This window comes from Alexandromys fortis, unplaced genomic scaffold (assembly GCF_014885135.2).
Source record: "Alexandromys fortis isolate MF-2015 unplaced genomic scaffold, M_Fortis_MF-2015_v1.1 scaffold_299, whole genome shotgun sequence".
NCBI classification, from domain to species: domain Eukaryota; kingdom Metazoa; phylum Chordata; class Mammalia; order Rodentia; family Cricetidae; genus Alexandromys; species Alexandromys fortis.
In genome coordinates, this window is record NW_026068187.1 from 770,681 (window position 1) to 783,101 (window position 12,421).

Below are 12,421 nucleotides of genomic sequence, written 5' to 3' on the forward strand. Positions count from 1 at the left end.
TCCCAGCCTCCCATTTTCCTCCCCCTCCCCCCACTCTCCTCCCCCTTCCCCCACTCCTCTCCCCCTCCCTCTCCAGTCTGAAGAGCAGTTTTGAGATTCCTTTTCCCCAAGATCCTCAACAGCACTAGATACCATTGTTTTGCTGATGGTGCACATGATGTGCTATAATTTCAGTAAGGTTTATTCCCATTTTTCTGATATCTCACAACAGTAAATATTCTCTGTAAATTGTTGGTCATTTCTCTTTTGAGTACTGGCTGCTTGTTTTATTTTTCCTTTTATTAATTGCATGGTTTTAGGGTAAATTTGCAGTTCTCTGTGTCTTCTAGGTATTAATTTCCCAACAAATGTATTCTTTAATCCTGAGTGCTGTTCATTACTGGTTCTTACCTTTCCTGAGTATTCACTCTTCAAGGTCCATGGAAATATTCAGAATTCTCTTTCCTGAGCATGAAGAGTATTTTAGAAAGTCCGCACCGTGCTCTATGCCTTGATAGTCTCCCTGATAGTCTCCTTGATAGTCTCAAGTTGCCATAAGTCTTAGCTTTGGAGTTTGACTCATTTGAGGTTACTTTGTGCAGGGAAAGAAGACTAGATCCAGTTTATTCTTGTGTATGAGGATATTTTCTCAGGACCATTTGCTGAAGAGGCACTGTCTTCTTCAATGTGTGTTAGTGACACTTTCATCAACGATTGCATGGTTCTATCTGTGCAAGTTTAACTTGGCTTCTGAAGTCTACATTACTGGTGCACACATTTGTTTTCTGGCAGTATGCGCAGTTTTTGGCATTTAATATAATAACTTTGCTCTGTAATATAATTTCAGTAGGTATTTTGAGTTCATGACATTGTCCTTTCTGTGCTAGATTTCTTTGCTGGTGTGAGCTATTTTAAACACCATGTTTTTAAGATTGCATTTTGTATTTCTGTAACAATTTCTATTATATTATATTTAATAACAATTGAAATTAATTTGGAGTTTGCTTTCTGTGATACAGTTATTTTCACAATATTAAATCTAGCTATATGTGAGAATGGTTGGTCTTCCCATCTTTTATTATATTATCAAATATCTTTCTTTGGTTTTATGAAGCTTTCATTGAAGAACTCTTTTACCTCCTTGGTCCTATTTATTCCAAGGTTTTCTTTCTTTATTTTCTTTATCTGATTCCATGAACGTGGCTTTTCCCAGTTTCTATGTTAGGACTTTCAGTGTTGGCTTACAGAGATGCCACTGAACTTGGAATAGGTTTTTTTTTTTTCTTTCAAATTTTTTATTTCTTTTCCATTCAAAATTTACACTTCCTCCCCTCCTCCCAAACCCCTCCCACTCCCCCACTCACCCTCCTCCCTTCTGCTCCCTCCTTAAGAGAGGGCAGGGAACCCTGCCCTGTAGGAAGTCCAAGGTCCTCCCCCATTCATCCAGGCCTAGGAAGCTTTGCATCCAAATAGACTAGGGCCCAAAAAGCCAGTACATGCAGTAGAAACAATTCCCAGTGCCATTATCAATGGCTTCTCAGTCAGTCCCCCTTGTCAGCCACATTCAGAGAGTCCAGTTTGATAGATGCTCATTCAGTCCCAGTCCAGCTGGATTTGGTGAGCTCCCATTAGAACAGGCACACTGTCTCAGTGGGTGAACCAACACCTCAAAGTCCAGACTTCCTTGCTCATCTTCTCTCTCCTGCTCTTCAACTGGACCTTGGGAGCTCAGTCCGTTGCTCTGATGAGGGTTTCTCTCTCTATCTCCATCTCTTGCTGTACGAAGATGTTATGGTGATATTCAAGAAAATCATCAGTGTGATAGTGGGGCAAGGCCAGTTCAGGCACCCTCTCCTCTGTTACCCAAGGACCTAGCTGGGGACATCCTCATGGACACCTGGGATCCCCTCTAGAGCCAAGTCTCTTGCTAACCTTAAAATGGCTCCCTTAATGTAGATATCTTCTTCCATGCTCCTATATCCTCTCTTCCTCCATCTCCACCCTCCCACTCCCCAAAGCTCTCTCTGGTCTTTCCTTTCTCCCTTCTCTCTCCCCCTCTCCCCTTCCTCTACCCCCACCCCCACTCTTACTCCACCTCCATGTTCACTTTTTCCCAGCAATCTTGTTTCCTTCCAATTTCCAGGAGGATCTATATATGTTTCTCTTTGGGTTCACCTTGTTATTTGGCTTCTCTAGGCTTGCGAACTATAGGCTTAATGTCCTTTGTTTATGGCTAGAGTCCACTAATGAGTGAGTACATACCATATTCATCTTTTTGGGTCTGGGTTTTCACACTCAGGATAGTGTTTTCTATTTCTATCCATTTTCATGCAAAATTCAAAATGTCATTATATTTTACCGCTGAGTAGTACTCTAATGTGTATATATTCCACACTTTCTTTATCCACTCTTCCATTGAGGGACATCAAGGTTGTTTCCAGGTTCTGGCTATTACAAATAATGCTGCTATGAATATACTTGAGCAAATGTTTTTTAGTATGATTGGGTATCTCTTGGATATATTCCCAAGAGTGGTATTGCTGAATCCTGAGGTAGATTGATTCCCAATTTTCTGAGAAACCGCCACACTGATTTCCAAAGTGGTTGGACAAGTTTGCATTCCCACAAGCAATGAATGAGAGCTCCGGTTGCTCTATATAATCTCCAGGATAGGTTATTATTGGTGTTTTTGATTTTAGCCATTCTGACAGGTGTAAGATAGTATCTCAAAGTTGTTTTGATTTGCATTTCCCTGATGGCTAAGGAGGATGAACATGACCTTAAGTGTCTTTTGGCCATTTGAATTTCATTTGACAAAATTCAACACCCCTTTATGATAAAGATCTTGGAGAGGTTAGGGATACAACGATCATATCTAAATATAATAAAAGCAGTATATAGCAAACCAACAGCTAATATCAAGTTAAATGGAGAGAAACTCAAAGCCATTCCACTAAAATCAGGAACAAGACAAGGCTGTCCACTCTCACCATATCTCTTCAACATAGTGGTTGAAGTTCTAGCAATAGCAATGAGACAACATAAGGAGATCAAGGGGATTTGAATCGGAAAGGAAGAAGTCAAACTTTCGTTATTTGCAGATGATATAATTGTGTATATCAGTGACCCCAAAAACTCTTCCAAGGAACTCCTACAGCTGATAAATACCTTAAGTGATGTGACAGGATACATGGTCAACTCAAAAAAATTAATAGCCCCTATATACACAAAGGATAGAGAAGCAGAGAGGGAAATCAGAGAAATTTCACCTTTCACGATAGCCACAAATAGCATAAAGTATCTTGAAGTTATAGTAACCAAGAAAATGAAAGATCTATTTGACAATAACTTTAAGGCTTTGAAGAAAGAAATTGAAGAGAACACCAGAAAAATGGAAGGATCTCCCATGCTCTCGGATAGGTAGATCTACCAAAGGCAATCTATAAATTCAACGCAATCCCTATCAAAATCCCAACAAAATTCTTCACAGACCTTGAGAGAACAATATCAACTTTATATGGAAAAACAAAAAACCCAGGATAGCCCAAACAATCCTATACAATAAAGGAACTTCCAGAGGCATTACCATCCCTGACTTCAAACTCTATTACAGTAATGAAAACAGCTTGGTATTGGCATAAAAACAGAGACATTGATCATGGAATCGAACCCAAGACCCTGATATTAACCCACAAACCTATGAACACCTTATTGTCGACAAAGGAGCTAAAGGTATACAATGGAAGAACGAAAGCATCTTCAACAAATGGTGCTAGCATAACTAGATGTCAACCTGTAGAAGGATGAAAATAGATCCATATCTATCACCATGCACAAAACTCAAGTTCAAATGGATTAAAGATCTCAATATAAATCCAACCACACTGAACCTGATAGAAGAGAAATTGGGAAGTAGACTGCAACATATGGGCACAGGAGACCACCTCCTATGTTTAACCCCAGTAGCACAGACAACAAGAGCAACAGTGAATAAATGAGACCTCCTGAAACTGAGAAGCTTCTGTAAAGCAAAGGACACTGTCATTAAGACAGAAAGGCATCCTACTGAATGGGAGAAGATCTTCACCAACCCCACATCAGACAAAGGTCTGATCTCCAAAATATATGAAGAACTCAAGAAACTGGACATGAAAATTCTAATTAACCCAATTAAAAAATGGAATAGGGTTTTGTATAACACCACTTTGCTGTACATTGTATGAAAAATGTTTTTCCAGTTAAATTTAGGGCATTTTACATATAGCATACTATAGTCGTCAAACAAAGACAATTTATCATCTCACTTTTGTCCTTGCATCCCTTTTTTGTCTTTCTCTACCAGACCTCTGGCTAAGACTTTGAGAGTGGAGGAAGTGTACACTCTTGTCTTGGTACACATTATAAGGGAAGACATTTGACATTTACCTCAGTCATTCAGGAAACATTTGATGTATCTTTTCTATTTCTAATTTCTCTGTACTTTTTTTTGGTCTGAGACAGGGTTTCTTTGTAGCTTTGGAATCTGTTCTGGAACTCACTTTGTAGACCAGGCTGGCCTCGAACTCATGGAGACCCAGTAGCCCCTGCCTCCTGAATATTGGGATTAACAGTGTGCACCACCAACACCCGGGATCCTTAGGGCTTTATTCATGAATGATGTTTGAGTTTGGTGTGTCATTTTGCCACCAGCGTGGAAGATTTTCACAATCCTGTCTAAGTCTATCCATACCCTCGGTTTCATTTAATGTTTAGTAATTGCTCAAGCATCTTAGCATCCATGAAGTCATAACAAATACTATGGTAAACTATTTTATTAATGTGCTTTGTTTTCAATGTTGTAATAAAATATTTATTGATTTATTAATTTTTTTCACATGAACATCTTGTAGTTTGATCATATTCACCCATTTTCATCCTACTAAGACCTACAAGACATCCTTTTATATCTTCTACCAAAGTCAAATTCTCTTCTTGGTTTTATTTACTAACATGAAAGTCTGTTCTGCTCATAGACTCCTAAGTGTGGACACATCCCTTGAAGCAGGGCAGCCTGGGAGTGGCCACAGCCTAAGAGAAAACTGGATCTTTTAGACCTGAAGTCAAAACTGTCTATGTGATTTTTTTGAAGGAGCCTGTCAACAATGTTTTTCTTTGTCCCTTCTTGACCTCTGACTGTGACAGTTTTATCACAACCCCCTCTGCAATGGTCCTTGAGTCTTGGGAGGGGTGTGACACGGATGTCTCATTGTTGGCTGATAATATGCAGACACTTCTTCTCTGAACTTTGATCAGCTGTGATGCACTGCATGAACCATTGTCGATGGCACAAAATTGTTGTTCTGATAAGGTCTGAGGAGTCTGATCCAGACTGTAGTCTTCTCTGCAGTCTGCAAACACCAGAACCAGCAGAAGAAGCATCCCTGTGAAGCAGGAAGAAAGTACAACCATGTGTGGGTGTGGATTGGCCAACAATTAGATGCCCTTGCCTGAAGCTGCTGATCTTTGGGGATAGATGGAATGAGGTTTATGGTAAACAGAAATGTGCTTTATCAGATTCCCAAGGAAAACTGGATTTGCCTTCTGGTCATCCAGTAAGAATTCTTCTACCTGGTGAGGGTCCTTCTTGTTCAGGATATTGTCACCAGCACTCCCATTGTGAGTGATGGGACATTTTGGACAACTAGAATCCTCAGAATGTCAACAGGTTTTGGTCAAAATATTCATCTTGTATTGCAGCCTAAGTCTCCAGAATTCACACTCAAGGCTGACTCTAGTCCTTTTCCAGCTAGCATGATACTCATACATACTTGTAACAGGAATAAGCATAGAGTTTGGGTGTTGCCTGTGTGGAGGAAGAAGTCTGGACTAGCTGGCATCTCAGCCACATCATCATAGAAATCCTCAGGTGAGCCATTCATAACTACCATTAGGGAGACCAGGAATCAGATAATGGCCTCTCCCAGTTGCTAAGCAATTTGGAACAGCTGAGTAGGAGACTAAAGTCAAGACATGTGAGACAGTGAAGTATTTCTAGAGACAATATGGACACGTGTACCTCACTCTGTCTCAGAGTTCAAGTTCCCATGGGATGAACCAAGTGTTAGGAGTATCCGTTTCTAAGCTCACACATCAATGAAGATGCCAGTGAGAGGATTAGACATCACCAAGTAGCTATAGGATGATTGTGTTCAGCTACTGATGATAAGAAAAATACAAACCCCAAGAAAGGTTGTTAATTGATCATGACTACATTACACATCATGTATTAAAAAAAATAATGTAGACCTAAGCTGCATTATCATAGCAGCCAAAGTTTGTAATATAATTTCAAGAAAATTACCATCGAAAATCAGAAAACTACATATTCAACCTAGAAAAAATTTGAGAGCAGGTGGGAAATGTTTCAGGCAAAGTAGCGCTAAAGGGAGTAGAACATGAGGCAAGAGTTTCCATCTGTCCCACTTAAGTGGTGTATAGTCCTGAAGAAGGCTTAGCTTCTGATTTTGTGGCAGTTTCCATTGGGAGTGTTACTGTTATCTATGAGTCTGGTGCTGCAACATAGTCTATGAAAGATAAAGGGGCTTTAGGGGCCATATTTTCAGTTAGAAATTCAGGTATGTGGAAATATTACATGAACTTTTAAAGACACTTGGGGACAGATGATAGATGAAAATAACTGACAGAAGACAGGAAGATATACATCTCTCTACATGGAGACCCGCTGCAAATTTAGAAGCACCCATGTTTCTCTACCATATTTTCTTGGTGCTCGCCATGCTCCTGTGTCCCAAGTTCATATTATTACCAAGGCTTGGAAATTTCAGAGTCCAGCAGCATTTAAGGAGAAGAGATTTTTGTTCATTTAGTTTTTTTTCTTTGCCTCTTTTCACTGATATTTTATAGAGTTATGGTAATCTTAAATCATGGCTCTTTACAACCATATTCTTCTATGATAAATTCCAACTATTTCTACTAAATTTTGAAAAAATAAAATTTTTCTAAATACTATATTCATATAGCCTATGGTCACATAGAAAATAAATGAACATCAGAGGCATACAGAGTGAAGAGAGGTCTTATGACCACAGGAACACATTCTTGTGAACTACTAACCACCGATTCTTTTTTAAAGAACCGCCTTCTGTCAGGGCCACAGCCCACTAGCGCTATGTCTCACTTATGAGAGTAGACTAACTCTATTCCTCTATTTCTCATAGGTGAACAGCATCATTCCCTGAGCCTTATGTGAACCCTTTTCTTGATTTTCTTCTTAAATGTGTCATCTGACCTTACCTGTCACATACCTTTCATGAAAGAGATGTGCTGGCTTCTACAGAGTATCTATCAATCAATATTATAATAGTAAAGACAAGAGTAGTATATTTCTAAATGAGTACTATATGTAAATTCATAAAATATACGATAAAAACATATTTACTTGGGGAGTTGGGGAGATGGCTTAGCAGTTAAGAGCACTGAGTGCTCTTCCAGAGGACCTGAGTTTGATTCTTGGCAACCACATGGCAGATCACTTATCTGTAACTCCATTCCATGGGACCTGACACCCATGCAAAATTTTTATGGCAAAAGTTTTACCCAAAACACTAAAGCACAAAAGAAAATATTTACTGAAACAAATGTAAAAAAAAAAACCAGATAAAATAAGGATGTCCACTCTCTCTGAACACAATTCCTGCTTTATTATTATTAATTCATATTAACTTTACCAACTGTTGGTTTTCCTTGGTACATTTTCATATACATTACCTATTGAACCTCTTTATATTCTTTCAATTACTATTTTTAAAGAAAGTTTTTATTTTAAATCATGTGTGTGTTTCTGTCTCTGTTTGTATGTGTGTGTTTCTGGGTACAGCTCTCTCTGTTTGTCTCTTTGTGTGATTATGTGTACATGACTACATGTACATTTGGAGGTAAGAAGAAGGTGTTAGACACCACGAAGCTGGAGTTACAGGGGATTGTGCTGTTCAGTGTAGATGCTGGGAACTAAACTCAGATCCTCTAGAAGAGCAGCGTACATTTTTTACTGACCAACATCTCTCAATTTCTGTCTTCAGCAAGCAGTATCCTCAGGATATAATTGGCAGTATGAACATGTCTGCTGTATATCAGGATGTTCTTTCCTGTACACATATTCAATATGTTTCAATATTTATTCATTTTTATAATATTTTATAAATATTCTTAACATTTCACTGTAATGGTTATTGGGAAATGTAGCAGGACAGACAGGCTTTCAGAACCACACCTCAGCATATGTTTGTGCTGAACCAGATGCATTATGCAGGCTTTTGATAATGGAGGCATCTACACTGCACCCATATAGACACATGGGAACTACATGGATGGAAGCAGACACCCAAGAAACTCAAGGTTTTATTAGTTCAACTTGGGATATGAGTTGCAGATATTACATAAAGAACTAGAAGTAAAGGAGGAAGCCAGAGGCATGACTGGTTCCCGAGGCAAGTACTCTGAGGACATGCCAGGATGAAGGATCTAGGAATCCACTTCCTCCATTCATACCTAACCCAGGTCCTAATAGACAAAGCATTCCTGGGCACCATAGAGAAGAGTTGTTGAGGAACATCTAGTCACCACCAATCACATTACCATCTAAGTGTCATGAGGCAGAGCCACACAGCTCCTGACACTCTCTGACAGGCTGAGCCAGAGCCCAGGATCAGAATAAAAGGGCTGAGGGACGGGGCACTTCCATCACTCACCTCCTGAGATACCCACAGATCGTGACCTGCCTGCCATCTTGGTAAGTGTTCATGGGACACAAGAGCAGAGACTTTTCCAGAGGGGTTGCCAGACTAGAGATGAACAGGGGACTGGGAGAGGTCTCTCAGCCTAGAGGCCATATTGATAGATCATAAAACATGGTGAAGGGTAAGGGCTGAGACAATGGGAACATGGACACACAGTAGTGGCAGTTCTGAGAGACACTGGAATGACTGGGACCTCCTGGCTCTGGAGAAAGCAAAATACCTTCAGTGTATAGGAGCCTCCTTGGGATGAGATGCTGAGCACAGAGAACTGAGCATTTGGACAGGTTTGGGGGGGGGAGTTGTTCTGTGAAGAAAATGCTTCCCCTCACTTTTGAATCAGGAAAGAGCCAAAGAGTCTCGTTTTGGCATGGGAAAGAAAGAGAGCCCTGATTCTGGATCTGTTCATACATTTCTTTGATCAATAGGGCACCACCAGGATGACACTTTGCCACCCTTAGCCACAGCAGGCAGTGATTTGGATACCTAGGATGTCTGGACTCACAACGGGGAATTGTAGTACCATGGCAGCTCTGACAGGGCTTATAAAATATTTGTCCTTCAGTAACTGAACGTTCTAGATTATTGGAGATCAATAATCTGGAAGGTCCTGAAATGGCAGCTCTGACAGGGCTTATAAAATATTTGTCCTTCAGTAACTGAACGTTCTAGATTATTGGAGATCAATAATCTAGAAGGTCCTGAAATTCTGACTTTAAACTAAGATCACCTTCAAGTGACAATTTCTCTTTGCTCTTACAATTACTTTTTTTCTGAAATAATCTGTATACTGGCACATCTATGAGGATTAAGAGCAGTACACATTTTCCAATGTCACTAGATAATCATTCAATATTTCTGGTTTCAGGTGACAATGTGTACCTCAGTTGCATGTGTTCTGTGGTTTTAAAGTCCTGATGGACATGATGTGATAGCTAGAGTACAGTAGAATTATGGGAGTATAGATGATGTTCTATGACTACCAGTGACACTGCTGGGGACCAGGAGAAGCAAGGTGTTCACAGTGTCTGGTATCTGACATGTGTGTGATTCTCTTGCAGCTCCTGAACAACCACAAACCGAGATGTCCTGCCAGCAGAGCCAGCAGCACTGCCAGCCCCCTCCCAAGTGTGCCCCCAAGTGCCCTCCCAAGTGCCAGACACCAAAGTGTCCCCCTAAGTGTCCTCCTGTCTCTTCCTGCTGTAGTCTGGGTTCTGGGGGCTGCTGTGGCTCCAGCTCCGGGGGCTGCTGTGGTTCAAGCTCCGGGGGCTGCTGCAGCTCTGGCAGTGGTGGCTGCTGCCTGAGCCACCACAGGCCCCGCAGATCTCTCCGTCGCAGACACCAGAGCTCTGGATGCTGTAGCAGTGGTGGCAGCAGTGGCTGCTGTGGTAGCAGCGGGGGCGGCAGTGGCTGCTGTGGCAGCAGCGGTGGCGGCAGCTGTGGCAGTAGCCAGCAGTCTGGTGGCTGTTGCTAAGCTGGTGAGGAAGACTTCATCAAGTGTTCTAGGAGAAAGTCATGCTCAGCAGACTGGTCCAGGCCTGCTGCCCTCTCCTCTGGTTTCTCTCCTTGGGCTTTGCTCTGAGATGCTGACATCTATGAAAAGATCTGTATTCCACTTACCAGATACAGTGCCCTTTTGACTCTTTGTTACAAATAAAAACGCCTTGAGAACAGTCTAGATAAGACTCTTGTTCATTTCTCAGCATTATCTTGATGCCATCTTAGTTATCTTTTCTGCTCTCAGAGAGTCACACCTTGAACTCTTTTTCCCTTTTATACATACATTTATTTCCTATGCTTTCATACCGATTGTTTTACTATATCTCTAGGAACTACAGTCATTTTTTTTAATAGTAACCTCTTTTGAGGACTTAGAAATGGTAGTCACTCCTCACAGTTATAAAAGCTGGGGCAAAGTCAGTTTCTCTGGAGTTGAAGGTGAATGTTCAGTATTAGATACTCCAGGAGCCTGTAACCCACAGGTTGAGTTGACTGGGAGTGTGTGTGGGGTTCCTGCACCCTCACTTCCTTGCATCCCATAGCAGCCTGGAGACGGTGGAGGTGACTCTGCCACTAGTGTTGTGGAGGGAGCTGGAAGTTTAAAATAATTACAAACTCTAAAAATTCTGTTTGCTATTGCTGCCCCTGAGCTCCTATGACAACAATATATTTCTAAGCAATTGTACAGACCATTGATTACATTTTCCTTTCCCCATATCTACAATTTTATTTATCATTTTTACTCCCAATTTACTCCCTACATTTCAATATTGGTGATTTACCTGAGTGCTCACTTTTCACTTTACACCTGCGGTGTCTCATTCATCTTGGTGTCCATCATGTTATTCTCGGGCTCCACATCCCTGGTGCCATCTGTAGGGTTCACCTTGAAATATTCATCCATCCTTGGGGGAAAGCGTGATTGAGAAGGACACAGACAAGAAAAAACAGAGTCAGGAGGGCACCCAGTTGCTGAGAATCACCACATGTTTATTTCTCATAGACTCTATAGATCACAATCCAAAAAGAAGGGGGAAGGCGAAAGTCTTCTTTACCAATTATATGACCAAAACATCAAAATGCCACATTCTAAGTCAAAACATGCTGATTGTAGCCTTATCTTTGGTCAAATCTTCAGTCACATAAGCTTGAAGGAACAAAAATAGCTGTGAACTCTCTAATCTTTAGTCAAAGTAGAATGGATCCAAAGTAGGTATGGGAGCAGTAACATTTCTTGTGTCCTGCTGGTTCAGTTTGGACAGTAACTGTCAGCAAATGAAGCAAGGGCAGTTTCTTTGGTTACATGTAACTTTTTCCATGGAGAAAATAAACCCCATACAAACTTTCTTTGATACCAATCTTTGTCTCTGGAGCACTTTGCCAGGAGTAGATGAATCTAACTCATGAAAAGTTTAAGTTATTAAAACATTTTAAATATCATGTTCTGTATATCTTTGAAGTGTTTGAAGAATACCCAGCTATCTGAAATATCTTTGTAAATCTAGAAATACTAATTAACATGACTATAAGTTTGACTATTATAGATGACTAACTGTATTTTGTAAATCTGTGTTTCTTAACTATACATTACAGTTTAATTGAGTTTCATAAACACAGCATCTTAAACAGAGTAGAAATATCCATATAGCATGACAAAATTAACCTTAAATTTATATCAATATAATATCAATTCATATCAATATATTACATCAAGTAAAATCCATACCACTGTAAAATAGACTGAGACTAACAGGTGTTCTTTTACTCAATAACCTACCCTCTCTGTGTCATTTCTATATCACATCCCCATTTCTTCCCTTTGCAAGAGATTGACTGTGACCAATAACAGTTTACACACAACTCCCCTTGAATGAATGTAAACACCTATAAACAATATTTTTGGAATTTGTGTGTAGTTCTGTAGATGACTTCCTTCTGATTGGTGTGCACTGGTTCTCTTAGAAAAACAATTACATAATTTAGAATTATAGTCAAGTTCTGACTAGAGCCTGGGTTATCTTATCTAGCAGTCATTTCTTATCAAGTTTTTTATTTGCCCTACAATCAATAGCTCTATTTATAAGGCCAAAGCATCATTCTGCAAACTGATAGCTAGCCTATGAATATGAGCTGAGTCAACTTTTAGGAAA

General features: G+C 40.2%; 1 protein-coding gene across 1 annotated transcript; it reads left to right on the forward strand.

The window, feature by feature from the left end:
* Positions 1–9,855: 9,855 nt before the first annotated feature.
* On the forward strand, positions 9,856–10,245 carry LOC126492766 (late cornified envelope protein 1D-like). Its single transcript, XM_050129341.1, has one exon. It carries the CDS (start codon positions 9,856–9,858, stop codon positions 10,243–10,245), a length of 390 nt encoding a protein of 129 aa, XP_049985298.1.
* Positions 10,246–12,421: the final 2,176 nt, after the last annotated feature.